The sequence below is a fragment of the Triticum aestivum genome, chromosome 7D (genome assembly GCF_018294505.1).
Source record: "Triticum aestivum cultivar Chinese Spring chromosome 7D, IWGSC CS RefSeq v2.1, whole genome shotgun sequence".
NCBI lineage: Eukaryota > Viridiplantae > Streptophyta > Magnoliopsida > Poales > Poaceae > Triticum > Triticum aestivum.
Window position 1 is genome coordinate 59,756,162 of NC_057814.1, and position 13,095 is coordinate 59,769,256.

The 13,095-nt window shown below is 47.0% G+C and overlaps 2 protein-coding genes across 2 annotated transcripts; both read left to right on the forward strand.

Moving 5' to 3' along the window:
- Positions 1-1,919: 1,919 nt before the first annotated feature.
- LOC123168936 (cytochrome P450 76M5) lies at positions 1,920-3,765 on the forward strand. Its single transcript, XM_044586799.1, has one exon. It carries the CDS (start codon positions 2,071-2,073, stop codon positions 3,592-3,594), a length of 1,524 nt encoding a protein of 507 aa, XP_044442734.1. The 5' UTR covers positions 1,920-2,070; the 3' UTR covers positions 3,595-3,765.
- Positions 3,766-8,572: 4,807 nt separating this feature from the next.
- On the forward strand, positions 8,573-10,121 carry LOC123167168 (calcium uniporter protein 5, mitochondrial). The gene is made up of 2 exons (XM_044585004.1): positions 8,573-8,944; positions 9,598-10,121. Exons 1-2 carry the CDS (start codon positions 8,573-8,575, stop codon positions 10,048-10,050), a joined length of 825 nt encoding a protein of 274 aa, XP_044440939.1. The 3' UTR covers positions 10,051-10,121.
- The last annotated feature ends 2,974 nt before the right edge of the window (positions 10,122-13,095 follow it).

A 13,095-nucleotide genomic window follows, 5' to 3' on the forward strand; every position in this document is an offset into this window, starting at 1 on the left:
GCAAAATTAAATACATGTGATATATCGTGCATATGGTGATGGTACATTGGAGTTAGGAGGTGATCAAGGGTCCAAAGAATTTCATGGCACAAATGTGTGACTATGCTTTCGATTGAAAATGTTGTGCCAGCGATTGGTAATCACAAACAGGTTATGGAAATGGATAAGCAATGTGCATAGTCATCCGTGGAAGTTAATACTGAGTTTCAACTAACATTAGATATTTGTCAGTAAATACTACTCCCTCCGTAAAAAAATATAAGAGCGTTTAGATTATTAAAGTAGTGATCTAAACACTCTTATACTCCTATTTCTTTAGAGGGAGTACCAGTTAACTACCTTGCTATCATTACATACACTCTGATGTGTAAGTCCTCGTCCTGTTTACTCTCTAATCCAATATTGTAATCGGGAGAGCGGTTAATTTTATTTGCCAGTACTCACGGCACAGTCGGCGCGTGATTGGAGCAAAGAACTTGTGCCAGTCGCTTACAGCGTACTGGTCAGTTCTGTACAAGTGTTCATGAAACCTTGTAAACATGTTAATGCGTGGCTGTTTATACAGGTTAAATAAGTTAACAGCATTGGCATTAATTTATCAAACTCGAGCCTACAGGTCATGGTTCATCTACGTGCACATTCAAACTTCTGGTAGACTAACGAGTGTAGGATGTCAAATAGATAAAATTGATTCCCAGATTAAATATAGAAGTTTTCACACTAACGGGCAGAACTTGAGGAGTTTTATTTGTGCAGCCGCAAAAAACAAATTAATCTGGATGCGCTTAATCAAGGGTGGCTAATGAAGAACAAATCTTAACAGTCAGCTGGCCGGCATTGCTCCACGATCCCTCTAGTCGAACTTGTGGCCAGCCATGGAATCCGGTCACGTACAGGTCTGCGTCTTACTGTGCATGGCTATGCACTCAGCTCGACGCGGTGTGCGTACATGTCAGACCAAGTGGTGGAAGTTTAGATTCGTTTGCATGTGATGGGACCTACCTGGCTGCGACCAAAGTGAGGTCGCAGACGTGAAGCGCTAATGCAAATCGGCCATTATAGATGAACATGGCGCAATTAGTCAAGACTAATACTTCTGGATCTATCGCATTCACCATTAGGACGCACATGTGGCTAAGCTGTTCCAAATTTCTAGCGTGTAAAACAGATAAAACTCAAGTCCAAGTTTAGTGCTACTGGCTTTTAAACACAAACAGCGGCGTAACCGTGCTGCATTTGCTAGTCAAAACGGACAGACGAATTAACATCAAACAAAATAAACTTGCTTAGTTCGTGGAGAGCTAATGGTGAACGAACATGCGTGTTCGCTGGCCGCCAGTGCTCCACGTCCGCCCTTGACCAGCTAGTGGTCTCCGCTGGCCAACGATCCTCCACGGCATGCACGCACAGGTCTACAGCTCCCATAGCAGTGCGTACATGTCAGGGGCACGTCTGAGTTTAGATGACTTTGCATGTGCGTGGGGCCTCTCTGGTTCTACACGGGCGCTCTCCTCTGATCACCAATCGACCACGACGTGCATGCACGGGTCGTACAAGTCTGCACGCGCATGGGGCATCAGTACTAAAAAGCCCAACGCTGTGCGTACATGTCAGTTGAGTGTAAGAGCCCTAGGTGCTTTTGCATGTGGGTGGGCCAGAGCTGGTTGAATACAAGCTGAAAATAAATAGAATACAGGCGGTATACACTCACAGCGGGAATCCCAATGCTGGCCAGACGGCAGGGATAGCGGCCTGCCTGTAGCACGGCCACCAAACGCATTTTTCGAGTATGGAGCCTCCTTTCTGCGTGGATGCATGCTGCGGTGCAGCGATAGGGGTGACAGGACACGGGCCAGCTCAGATCCCTAGTGCATGTGAATGGCCGGGATGAAAACTGCACGAGTTCCTCGGCCTCCATTGGCATTTTTCTGTGAAGCTCCTTCTGAAAAAAGTTCGTCGTACCATTCTGTTAACCAGCCACGAGTTCGATATCCACACCACAATCTACATCTACTACTACATAGACAGACGGGCTCCCGCCTGAGCAACCCGCACCACAAGAACGAGCCAATGGAGATCGAGCTCTGGCTCATCTGTGCGACGCTCGCGGTCGTCTCGCTCCTCTACTTCCTGGCCAACCCGACACGCCGTGCGGGCACCCGGCGGATGCCGCCGGGCCCCACGCCGCTGCCCGTCATCGGCAACGTGCTCAGCCTCCGCGGCGGCAACCTCCACCACACCCTCGCGCGCCTCGCGCGCGCCCACGGCCCCGTCATGACGCTCAGGCTCGGCCTCACCACCGCCGTGGTGGTGTCCTCGCGCGACGCGGCCCGGGAGGCGTTCACCAGGCACGACCGCCGCCTGGCCGCGCGCGCCGTCCCTGACGCCGCGCGCGGCCTCGGCTTCGCCGACCGGTCCATGGTGTGGCTGCCCAGCTCCGACTCGCTCTGGAAGAGCCTGCGCGGCATCGCGGCCGCCCACGCCTTCTCCCCGCGCGCCCTCGCCGCGGCGCGCGGCGTCCGCGAGCGCAAGGTGCGCGACATGGTGGGCCACTTCCGCGGCCGCGCCGGGAGGGAGGTGGACGTCGGCCAGGCCTTGTACGCCGGCGTGCTCAACCTCGTGTCGAGCGCGCTCTGCTCCGTCGACGTGGTCGACATGGGCGCCGCCGAGCCGGGGCAGGGCGTGCGGGAGCTCGTCGAGGACCTCGTCGCGGTGATCGCCAAGCCCAACGTCTCCGACCTCGTCCCTTTCCTCCGGGGGCTCGACTTGCAAGGGTGGCGTCGCTGGTCGGCGATACGGATCGGGAAAATCTTCCGCATATTGGACGGCATAATCGACCGTCGTATGGCATTGACAGCTGCGGCTGCCAACACGTCCACGGAGGAGAAGCATGGTGATTTCCTGGACGTGCTCCTCGAGCTCTTCTCCACGGGCAAGATCGCCCGCGACGGCCTGACGGCCATACTGTTCGACCTCTTCTCAGCCGGGAGCGACACCATGGCCCTCACCGTCGAGTGGGCAATGGCGGAGCTGCTCCGGAACCCAGGCGTCATGGCAAAGGTCCGCACGGAGATAGACGACACTCTCGGCGGCAAGGAGACCATCGGCGAGACCGACGCGGCGGGCCTGCCGTACCTCCAGGCCGTGGTGAAGGAGGCCATGCGGCTGCACCCGGTGGCGCCGATACTGCTGCCCCACCGGGCCGTGGAGGAAGGCGTGGAGATCGGCGGCTACGCCGTGCCGGAGGGCTCGACGGTCATCTTCAACGCGTGGGCGATAATGCGGGACCCGGCGGCGTGGGAGAGGCCCGACGAGTTCGTCCCGGAGAGGTTCCTCGGCGTGGCAGACCAGGTGGTGGACTTCCGGGGCAAGGCGTTCGAGTTCATCCCGTTCGGGTCCGGCCGGAGGCTGTGCCCCGGCGTGCCGATGGCGGAGCGCGTCGTGCCGTTCATCCTGGCCTCGCTGCTGCGCGCGTTCGAGTGGCGGCTGCCGGACGGCGTGTGGGCCGAGGAGCTGGACGTGAGCGAGAGGTTCACCACCGCCAACGTGATGGCTGTCCCGCTCAAGGCCGTGCCCGTCGTGGTCACTGAATAATGGACGTCACAACGTGGAAGTACACGTCGCAGTCTTTCTCGCCAAGATTTCGTGATTGGATTACTCATCTGTCTTATGTACATGTCAACATAACACGCCATCTACTCTAAAAAACACGCCATCTTAATTATTCTTGTCTCTTTTTTGCGAAAATAATCTTATTCTTATCTTCTTGTGGGATAAGATTATCACTCGGATGCTATTTCTCACGTGCCTGAAATTTCTCTTCGTGTAAGTCACTTTCTTCCTTCTTCCTTACTGACCTTGCCGGAGAAGAACTAGCCCCACCATCTATCTTAGGATGATGTCACAAACCCATTATCTATCTTAGGGGTGGGGGTGGGGGGTCGTGGTCGAAGGTTTTCATGGATGGTGTCAGGCTCAGGCCGGGGCCGTGACCAGCAACGGTGGTGGGCGGGGCGGGGAGGCGGTGCACGGTAGTGCCCGCCAACCGCAGGTGGTGGAGGCCGGCGGTTAGGGAGGGGTAGGGCGGGGGTGTTCGGAAGAAGGAAGAATATGAACAATGGCGTGATACTATTTTGAGCGGTTGGATGAAGATCTGATGGTCCATATAAAAAATGACCGATGTAACTGTTTTTTCAGGCACCTGAGAAACCGTGGCTCCCATTATCATTAGTAATGTTGTTATTTGTAGTCCAAATTCTACAACTGTCCATGAAGCATAGCGCGATGACGGTTCTTTTCATACTGTAAGTCCTCCTTTGATGGTAGAAATAGAAAAATTATCGAAAGTAATATGATATGCATATCTCACAGGATAAGGTGTTTTTTTTTCATTGTATCTGAGTGTGTGTTTTTTCTTTTTCAAAACACAATAAAGACATACCCTTATGAATGCACACGTACATGTACACCCTATTCCTAAGTTTAGGACTTAAACCCGAGTGAATATGTTCCACCACAAAAGGCTGACAATGTATGCTACGCTCAGTTTGCGTCTAAGCTCATATTTCTTTTCCTTTGATGCATGAGGGATATGATCTTGTATATGAATATGATTTTATTCATGCAAACTGAAGGACTTCAAAGAAAAAAATATCTACAAAAACCTATCATGTATGATTCCTATAAAATTGATGTAAACCAAAGAAGGCCTAAATGGCTACCTGAACCCACATATCTCTTTTTTTTTGAGTAAAACCCATCATTTCCCGCAAAAAAGAGAGTAAAAGTCATCATGACAGATTATATTAATTGGGGGAGCGCACATACATTGTTTGAAATTACATCAAGCAGAAAACTAGGAGGTTTTTTCGGCCACGCTGTGGTAGTAGAGCCCTCTGTTCTACTCCCAAGCAAATCTGTGGTCATACTTGCTTCACTAGACAATAACAAAAGGAGATAAAATCAAAACAACGATTATGAACGAGCATTGTTCGAAGATTGCTGCTGCTGGACTTCATCGTTTGTTACCTCAACAACATACATGCAGCCTGCTTTAACCATCCGTTTGTAGCAACTGAGTGGTCTCTCTAGGAGTAAGCCCCATCCCGGAGAGCGCACACTTTCATTATATATGCCTCTTCAGCAAAAGGGATCCCGCTTCAAGCCGCCGCCACAAAGTTGCCACATCGTCACGCCACACCTTTTCTTCTGTTTAGGACTCACGAAATCTCAACACGTGACATATGTGATAAGCAATTCAAACTAATCCAAAAGAGGACTCACGAAATCTCAGCATGCTTCCATTATCCTTTCGAGACGAGCATGGTTCCAGTTCTGGTCATGAGTACCAATAGGCTGCTCCGTATGATATGTTGGGTTTGGTTTGTGAAGCACACTATCAAAATGAAGAAAATGGGTGGGTTGCAAATCTTTATAGCCAGGGCCACCCGTATCCCTGGGTGCCCAGGGCCCAGGGACCCCGTATTTGCAACCTGCCCGCCAAGTAGGAAGGGAACCCGCACGTTTTGAGAAAAACTATTCGTGAAATTGTTAGGAAATTTCACAAATTTGAAAAATGTTCATGATTACCAAAACAAAATGTTCACGAATTTGAAAAAATTTCTTTCGAAAAAAATGTTCACATTTTTAAAAAAATATTCTCGAATTTGAAAGAAGTTCACAGAATGAAAAAGGAAAAATAAAATAAAATAACATGAATAAAAAATAAAAACATAAATGAAAAATATTTTTTAAAAGAAAACAATAAAATTTAAAAAAAAAAGGAAAAACGAGAAAGAAAAATTAGAAGAAAATACAAAGGAAAAATAGATCAGGGAAGGTACTAGAACCTTTCCCAAAACTGGGTGGAAAATATACCGGACTGGGCCGGCCCATACAGTAGACGCCCAGGGCTAGCTCCGCCCTCTCTGATTGGAATATCATGCTAAATCTCACATTAGACTTAGCCGTCCTGCACGCTGTCATGAGGATGCTAGGATATGGCTGGTTGAGATGCTGAAATTAATCCATGAGCCAAGACAATTTTTGTTAAAATGCTTGTGACACTCTGATCCATTTCGTGGGCAAGGAGAAAAGCTATCCATGAGGAGCAGTTCCAATCGCCACCGACTACTTTCTCAGAGTTACCTGTCTGATCTTCAAGAGCTTCCGGATAGGGAACATCATCGTCCCCAGTCCATAATGGTGAAGCCAGGTGGACTATCCCGCAAAAAAAGGCCAAGTGAACTACTCCACCAGGTGGTTCTGTTATGATACACATCGATGCAGGAGTTGGTAGACATTGTGGGAGGGGAGCAATAGCTGCGATATGCCAGGATGCTTTAGGTTTGTTCTTGGGGGAGTCAGCAATTTTTTTTTTCGAGAGTACGGGAGTCAGCAAATTCAATCCCCGATCTAGTGTCGCCGGAGATTGTCGAGGCTATGGCCAGCGACGACGCTTTGTCCTTGGCTATGAATCTTTCCTGCAGCAAGATTGTCGTAGCTACAGATTGTATAGCAACGGCGTATCATTTGATTCCTGGGTACTTCAAGATCCATCGTATATATTTTTAGGGGAATATCCATTGTACTACCTCTGTACGTAAGAGAAAAGTATGTTCTTGGTCTCTCAAGTTTCCCAAAAATATAGATTTGGTTCCTCAAGATTTATTGGTGGACATTTGCTCCTTTAAGTCTCAAAATCGGATAAGTTTCGTCTAAAACCAAAATTTGGCCATGTTGACCGGGTTTGACCATGTTGATCGGGTTTGACCGATGAACATTAAATTTAAAAAAATAGCAAAAAAAAAAATCTGCAATTTTGTGGCAACCATGATACTTATGTGCGCTAGGTGCGTGAAAATTTGTGTGGTGTTTCGACATTCGAAGAGATCGTGATAAAAAACAAATTTTGGCACGCACCTAGCGCACCCAAGCATCTTAGTTGTCACACAATTTCAGATTATTTTGAGTTTGTTTGCTATTTTTTTAGAATTTACTGTTCATCGGTCAAAACCTGGTCAACATGGTCAAAATCTTGTTTTGGGCCAAATTTATCCGGTTTTGAGACTTAAAAGACCAAATGTCTATAAAAAAAATTCTTGAGGGACCAAATCTATTTTTGGGAAACTTGAGGGACCAAAAACATGCTTTTCTCCTGTACGAAAATATAAGATGTTTACGGAGCGAGTATATATGAGATGAAGGAAAGGATGAAAGAATTGATGTCAGTTAAGATCATCCATGAGAAGCGAGAAGCTAACAAAGAAGTCGCCATGCTTGAGTTTCCGTTAGACCAACCACCATATTCCTGAAAACATTTTAAGTTAATAAATTGTTTTCAATGCTGAAAAAAACTTAGCAGTCATGCAAAAAAAAAAACTTATCTAATTCGTGTGCCACTTGGCACCTTCAGATCCTCAGCTAGCAAAGTAGGTACCTTATTCACATCTTTTAATCGTGTTAAATTTTATGATTGAGTTTCTTACATGAAGTGACGGCCGGAGGGTCGTCATGGAGCCGCCCTACATCCTTTGATAGTACTCCAAAATGACCAATCCCTTCTCTCCTTTCGAGTCAGCTGCCGCGTTGGAGGCTAAACTTAGAAAAAGTTTGACTTCAGACAATTCTAAAACTTCAATTGTTTTGGAATGGAGGGAGTCTGTCACCCATTGCAAGGTATAATCATGGAGAATGAGTCGGTTTGGCAGTTTGAGGAAAGGGGAATACGGTGCGACAGGTTTGTGGCGACGGCAGTGCCATGTAGCCGGAGGAGTTTGTGGAGAAACCATCATGGTCTCATGGGGATGAGCTTATACGCAAGATTTTTTTTTCCTTTCTTTTAGAGGAGGTCGTATGATCTTGGGTGAAGAAAGATTTTCAGTAGGCCTGTAACTGATCACGTCTGAGGTGAAACAAACTCGCGAACCAAAAACCTCCCTGGAAGCAACGTTTTCGTCAAATCAAAAAGACGCCAATAAGTTCCGAACGTTCGGGACTTGACTATGGCAAATCGAACATTTTCTGTGGCTATTTATGTTTGTTGATCATGGCAAGTTTAATTTGTAAGCATGGCAAATCCGCTCTTATTTCGTTTTTTGCCAGGAAATTGATGTGCTTGCTAACTAAACTTGCCATCCTCGTGTCAACTAAAGTTGCCATAAAAACGTTTGATTTGTCATGATCAAATCCTGAGCATTTGGATTTTATCATTTCCGGATCAAAAAGAAAAGAAGAGAACTTCCCACGAGTTCAACTTTCAACACATGTTTTGCTGTAGAATGACCTCCTTTTCCTCCAAAGCTAAAGGAGCTTCCTTTTCTTCCTGGCAAAGTGAAAAAAATATTACAAAGGCAAAGAGAAATGACAAACTATTGATGGGCAGCGATGCCAACTGTGCTTAGCTGATTTTCTTTCCACGATGTCCCATGCTTGCGGAGTTGTAATGGAAAACACAAAGCCAATCATTCATGAGCAGAGCTGCAACAAACACCCTATTAGTTTAGTTGAAATACCCCTGCATTTTACTGGCGTCTCTCTCTACGCTCGCTGCTCATCGCCAGGGAAGCACACCATGTTGCGAGCAGCCGCCTCCCGCCTGCTCATTCCCCGACGGCTGTTGTCTCCGGCAGCCGCCACGGCAACGCCTACTGTGTGGAACCTCCGCCACTTCTCACTGTTGACCCCGCAGCCGCGCCGGGCGGAGGCGGAGTTCTTCACGCTGGCGGAAGCTCAGCGAATGGTGCGGCTTGTTGGACTCGAGGTGCTCAAGAGGCGTCTGCAGAACAGGGAAGACGAGGTGGTAACATACCGGGAGTTCCTGGACGCGTGCGTTGAGGCCGGAGCGGCACCGACTCACGGCCAGGCGGAGGCGCTCGCCGGAGCGATGGACCAGTCGGGCAGCATTGTGCTCTTCCGGGGAAAGGTCTACCTCCATCCTGAGAAGGTGACATTTAAAGCATTTTTAACATTCTTGTTCTTCGGTTTAACTAGCACCTGAACCTCAACTAGGTTTCTCAAACTTTCCCTGTTTCTTATGAAATTTCATATTTTCTGAAGTTGTCATTTTTGTCATGCGCTAACTGAGGATGCGAACCTGCCGCCACATTATCCCAAAACATCTTCAAGATGTCAAACTATACTATTTCACATTTGAGAGACAACAATATAAGACGTTTTTCATGTCATATGCAAAACCAAAAAACGTCTTACATTTTTGTACATTAACAAAGAGTTGTCAACTGGGATGACGAGTAAACGGTATCAAAGTTTGACGGTGTATTCTAACCGGTTTTGAAACAAGGGCATAATTTCAGTGTCGAGATGTGCACTTCTCTCATACAAATAGTACAAACTGAAAGAATTCAACATAGACTTTCACAGCCTTTCATGTCTGTTGGTAGTGGATGTGATCTTCTCTCTGCCGAGGCCTTCGGGATCCTTATATAGTCAGATTTGTCTCATACTCCCGCTGTTCATAATATAAGATGTTATTACAACCGACATGTGATTTGTGTCATACTTCGTACATTTCACTGCCCATCATCGGTTATACAATTTTCAGCTAATACATTTGTATTTGTTATTGGCCATCATTAGATAGTAGACCTGGTTAGAAGCGCCTTGCCGCCTGTGCTCGAGATAGAGAATGATGCGAGAAGGGAAGAGTTTGAGCTACTGAAGAAAAAGAAAGGAGAGATCGATCGGCAGGCGTGCAAGCAAGTGAGGCGAATCCTGTGGTCAGGCTTCTGGTTCGTGCAAGCCACGGTCGGCCTTTGCTTCCGTTTCACATTCTGGGAGTTCACGTGGGACGTTGTAGCGCCGATCACCTTCTTCGTGGCTGGCGCCCACCTGCTTTCCGGCTACGCCTATTTCCTCATCACCTCGCGCAACCTGTCATATCGAACCTACATGGAGAGGCTGTTTAAAATAAGGAGGAGAGCGCTTTGCACAAAGCATGATTTTGACATAGAAAGGTACCTGGAAATGGAGAGGCACATGAGGTGTCCTCTGGGAGGTGATTATTCTCAAGGTAGTAAGCTTCATTCATAAGTATAGCACCGGCCACCAGCAAATTTCTCAGTTGTTTGTTGACCTTCTTTTAACACCAAATTTTATACCGACTGGTCAACAGCTGCTACCAAAGCGATCTTCGGAGAAATCGAGCGACGGATGCAGGACGGGGTGATCAGCCATGGCGAGCCTCTCGGTGCGTTGATGGAGAGCGGCCTCACGCCCACGGAGGCGGAGGCACTCGTGCAGAAGATGGACGAGATGAGCTTGGTGCTGCTCGTCAGGGGAAAGACCTACCTCAACCACAAGAAGGTGATATCACAAAATTGTTAGGTTCTCCATTTACACCTCTCTCTAATACCTAAAACCATGTACCAAAACACTTCAAATTCTCTAAGGGAGACTAATATTGCAGGGCAATGATATATAAATTCACATGATGAAAATAATATCATCGGATCTGTGGTGAAAAATATCACCATAATATATCACAACTTTATAACCTTGCACTAACATATTCATGTAACAGATCAGCAATCAAAGTTACATATTGAAAAGTTTGTTCAGATCACGTGCTGGCCAATAGTATCTGTGTATTATCATATCTTGCACATTGGACCAAGTATCGTGCCTGTTTTTCACTTTGCCATAGTTTATAAAAAAACTGCTCACTTTGCACATTGCCACACTGGAGTTGTTAACTTTGCTTTGCTGTAGCGCCACATTTCAGGAGTGACTTTTATGCCATGGCATAAAAAGTGCCAATAGCTGTTTCATATAGAATGAATAATATCAATGAATTGTTCCATTTTCAGATTGCGGACCTGATCAGAAGGGCCGTGCCATTTGCACTCGCCCCAGAGGATGACGCGAGGAAAGAAGAGTTCAGACAACTCCAGATGAAGATGCAAGAGATCGACGACAAGGCGCGCAGGCATGCCGTGCGGATTCTATGTGTTGGCTTCGCGTCATTCATACTCCAGTTTGCCCTCTTCTTCCACCTTACGTTCTGGGAGTTCTCTTGGAGTATCATGGAGCCGCTCGCCTACTTCTTGGCCGGACTCCAGCTGATTTTCTGCTACGGCTATTTCCTGCGTACCGCAAGTAATCCGACGTTACAGGACTTCAAGCATAGGCTGTTCTTGGCAAGGAGGAGAAAGCTATGTGCAAAGCTTAGTTTTGATATGGACAGGTACCTGAATTTGCAGAAACACTCTAGGGATCCTCCGGAAGGTGGTTGTGGATCTCAAGATCAAGATCGTAAGCATTATGACTTGTAGCACCGAATTTCTCAGTTATTACTTGATGCCAGTACTGTCCTCTTTAGTTTTTAGAATATTTACCTACGGGTTCCTTTAACTAACTGCATTTCTGTTTCCTACCAAAGCCATCTTGCAGTCCCCTACCAGACTAACCTTGGAGCCTTAACGTACTGTAGCCGATTCCCCTGTTATGGATGCATTGTCACAATTCACGAAAAACTAAACTCAAGGAACCAATCTCACTTGGTTTTGGGGACTTAAATGTACAAACCCACTATCTGAGTTCAATTCTGTCGATGCGAATTTAGATTTCTGTTTATATTGCGAGGGTTCTTTTAAGTTTTTCATATCATAAACAAAAACTAGGTACATACTCCATGAACCAAAACTGTTGTAATTGTTAGTGTCAGTGTTACCACTAATCCTTCACCGACATTGAAGGTTACCATACGGAGCAGTGACTGGAAAGGAAAAGGAATGGATCTAATTCATTGCACAAGTGCGAACATACCTGTTGCATCACCTGATAATTTGATTGATCACGGTCTTTCTTCCAAAAATTATTCTCGGACAAAGGGCCTTCTAATTTCTTTCTCTAGCATCGCTTAAAAATCATGTGTTTAGAAGTGATATATACAGATGCCACAAAAGGGCCCTAGCGCACACAAACAGAAAAGGGAAAGCAAATCAGTGAAATATGTAGAAGAAATTGCCCGCACAAGTCAAGCAACACAAGAAATCGTCACTCCTGATGTATGCACGCACAAAAATTAACAGCGCGCCAGTAATCCAATATTGTCCAACTCTAAAAACAGTATAAATTGTTCGAGAAGAGAAGGTTAACAAAGGAAAACATATACAGTAGGAACAAATAATGATCAATTTACACTTGTTCCCATTACGCTTTATCATGCATTGCCTTAATCTCCCATATCATGTTCGCTAACGCATATGTTAAAACAAATATACTAGAGGACAGCACAACATCATCAGATACTGTACCACGCACGTCCTTATGAATGTTAGTACTACGGTTACCCACCCCAATCATACCTCCCCAGGAAATTAAAGAGGCGTCACCGGGAAGTGGGAAGCACTTGATCGACACTCATGTCATAATTGGTTTATCCATCTTGCTCCGAATGACACACATTTATTTATTTATTTTGAAATTAAAGCAAGGCAAGTAGTTGAATCACTAGTGACAATGCCGCACGGATAGCACTGACAGCGTTGCTTCTAAACTAAGCACGGATAGCGTTGCCGTCCGCAACCATTCACTCAACTAGAGGAAACAGAAACAGAGGATTTATTCAGAAAACAGAAACAGAGGAGGCGGGATCTCACCATCAGGATCCCCCGATTTATCAACGAGGACGGCAGCCGAGCGGAGCAGCTCGCCGGAAAACCCAGGCTGGACGGAGTTTCGGGGGGCCGCATAGCCTATCGCCGCCGCCTCGGCGGTCGAAGCCATTTTGGAGGTTGGGGGCTGGAGATGTGGAGGCAGCCGCTGCGACGGCGACTGCGTGCTTCGGTTCAGCTGGAAATGGGCTCGAATTTGAAATCTAATTAAGCACGTGAAAGGATAGGGCTCAAATTGTGGGAGCATCTGTTGTTCTTGATTAGGGATGCCACCCGCAGGGGAGACCTCCTCGTCGGCGCCTTCAGCGCCACTTCCACCAACCGGCGCCCACGCAAGCCCCTTCGTGGGCCGGCCCGTTAACCCGTCGCTACCTCGCTCGCTTCCGCTTCGCTTCATTCGCTCGATCAACACGCTTGCATTTTTTTAATTTTTTTTGGCTGTCTTGTGTTGTTCGTTCAG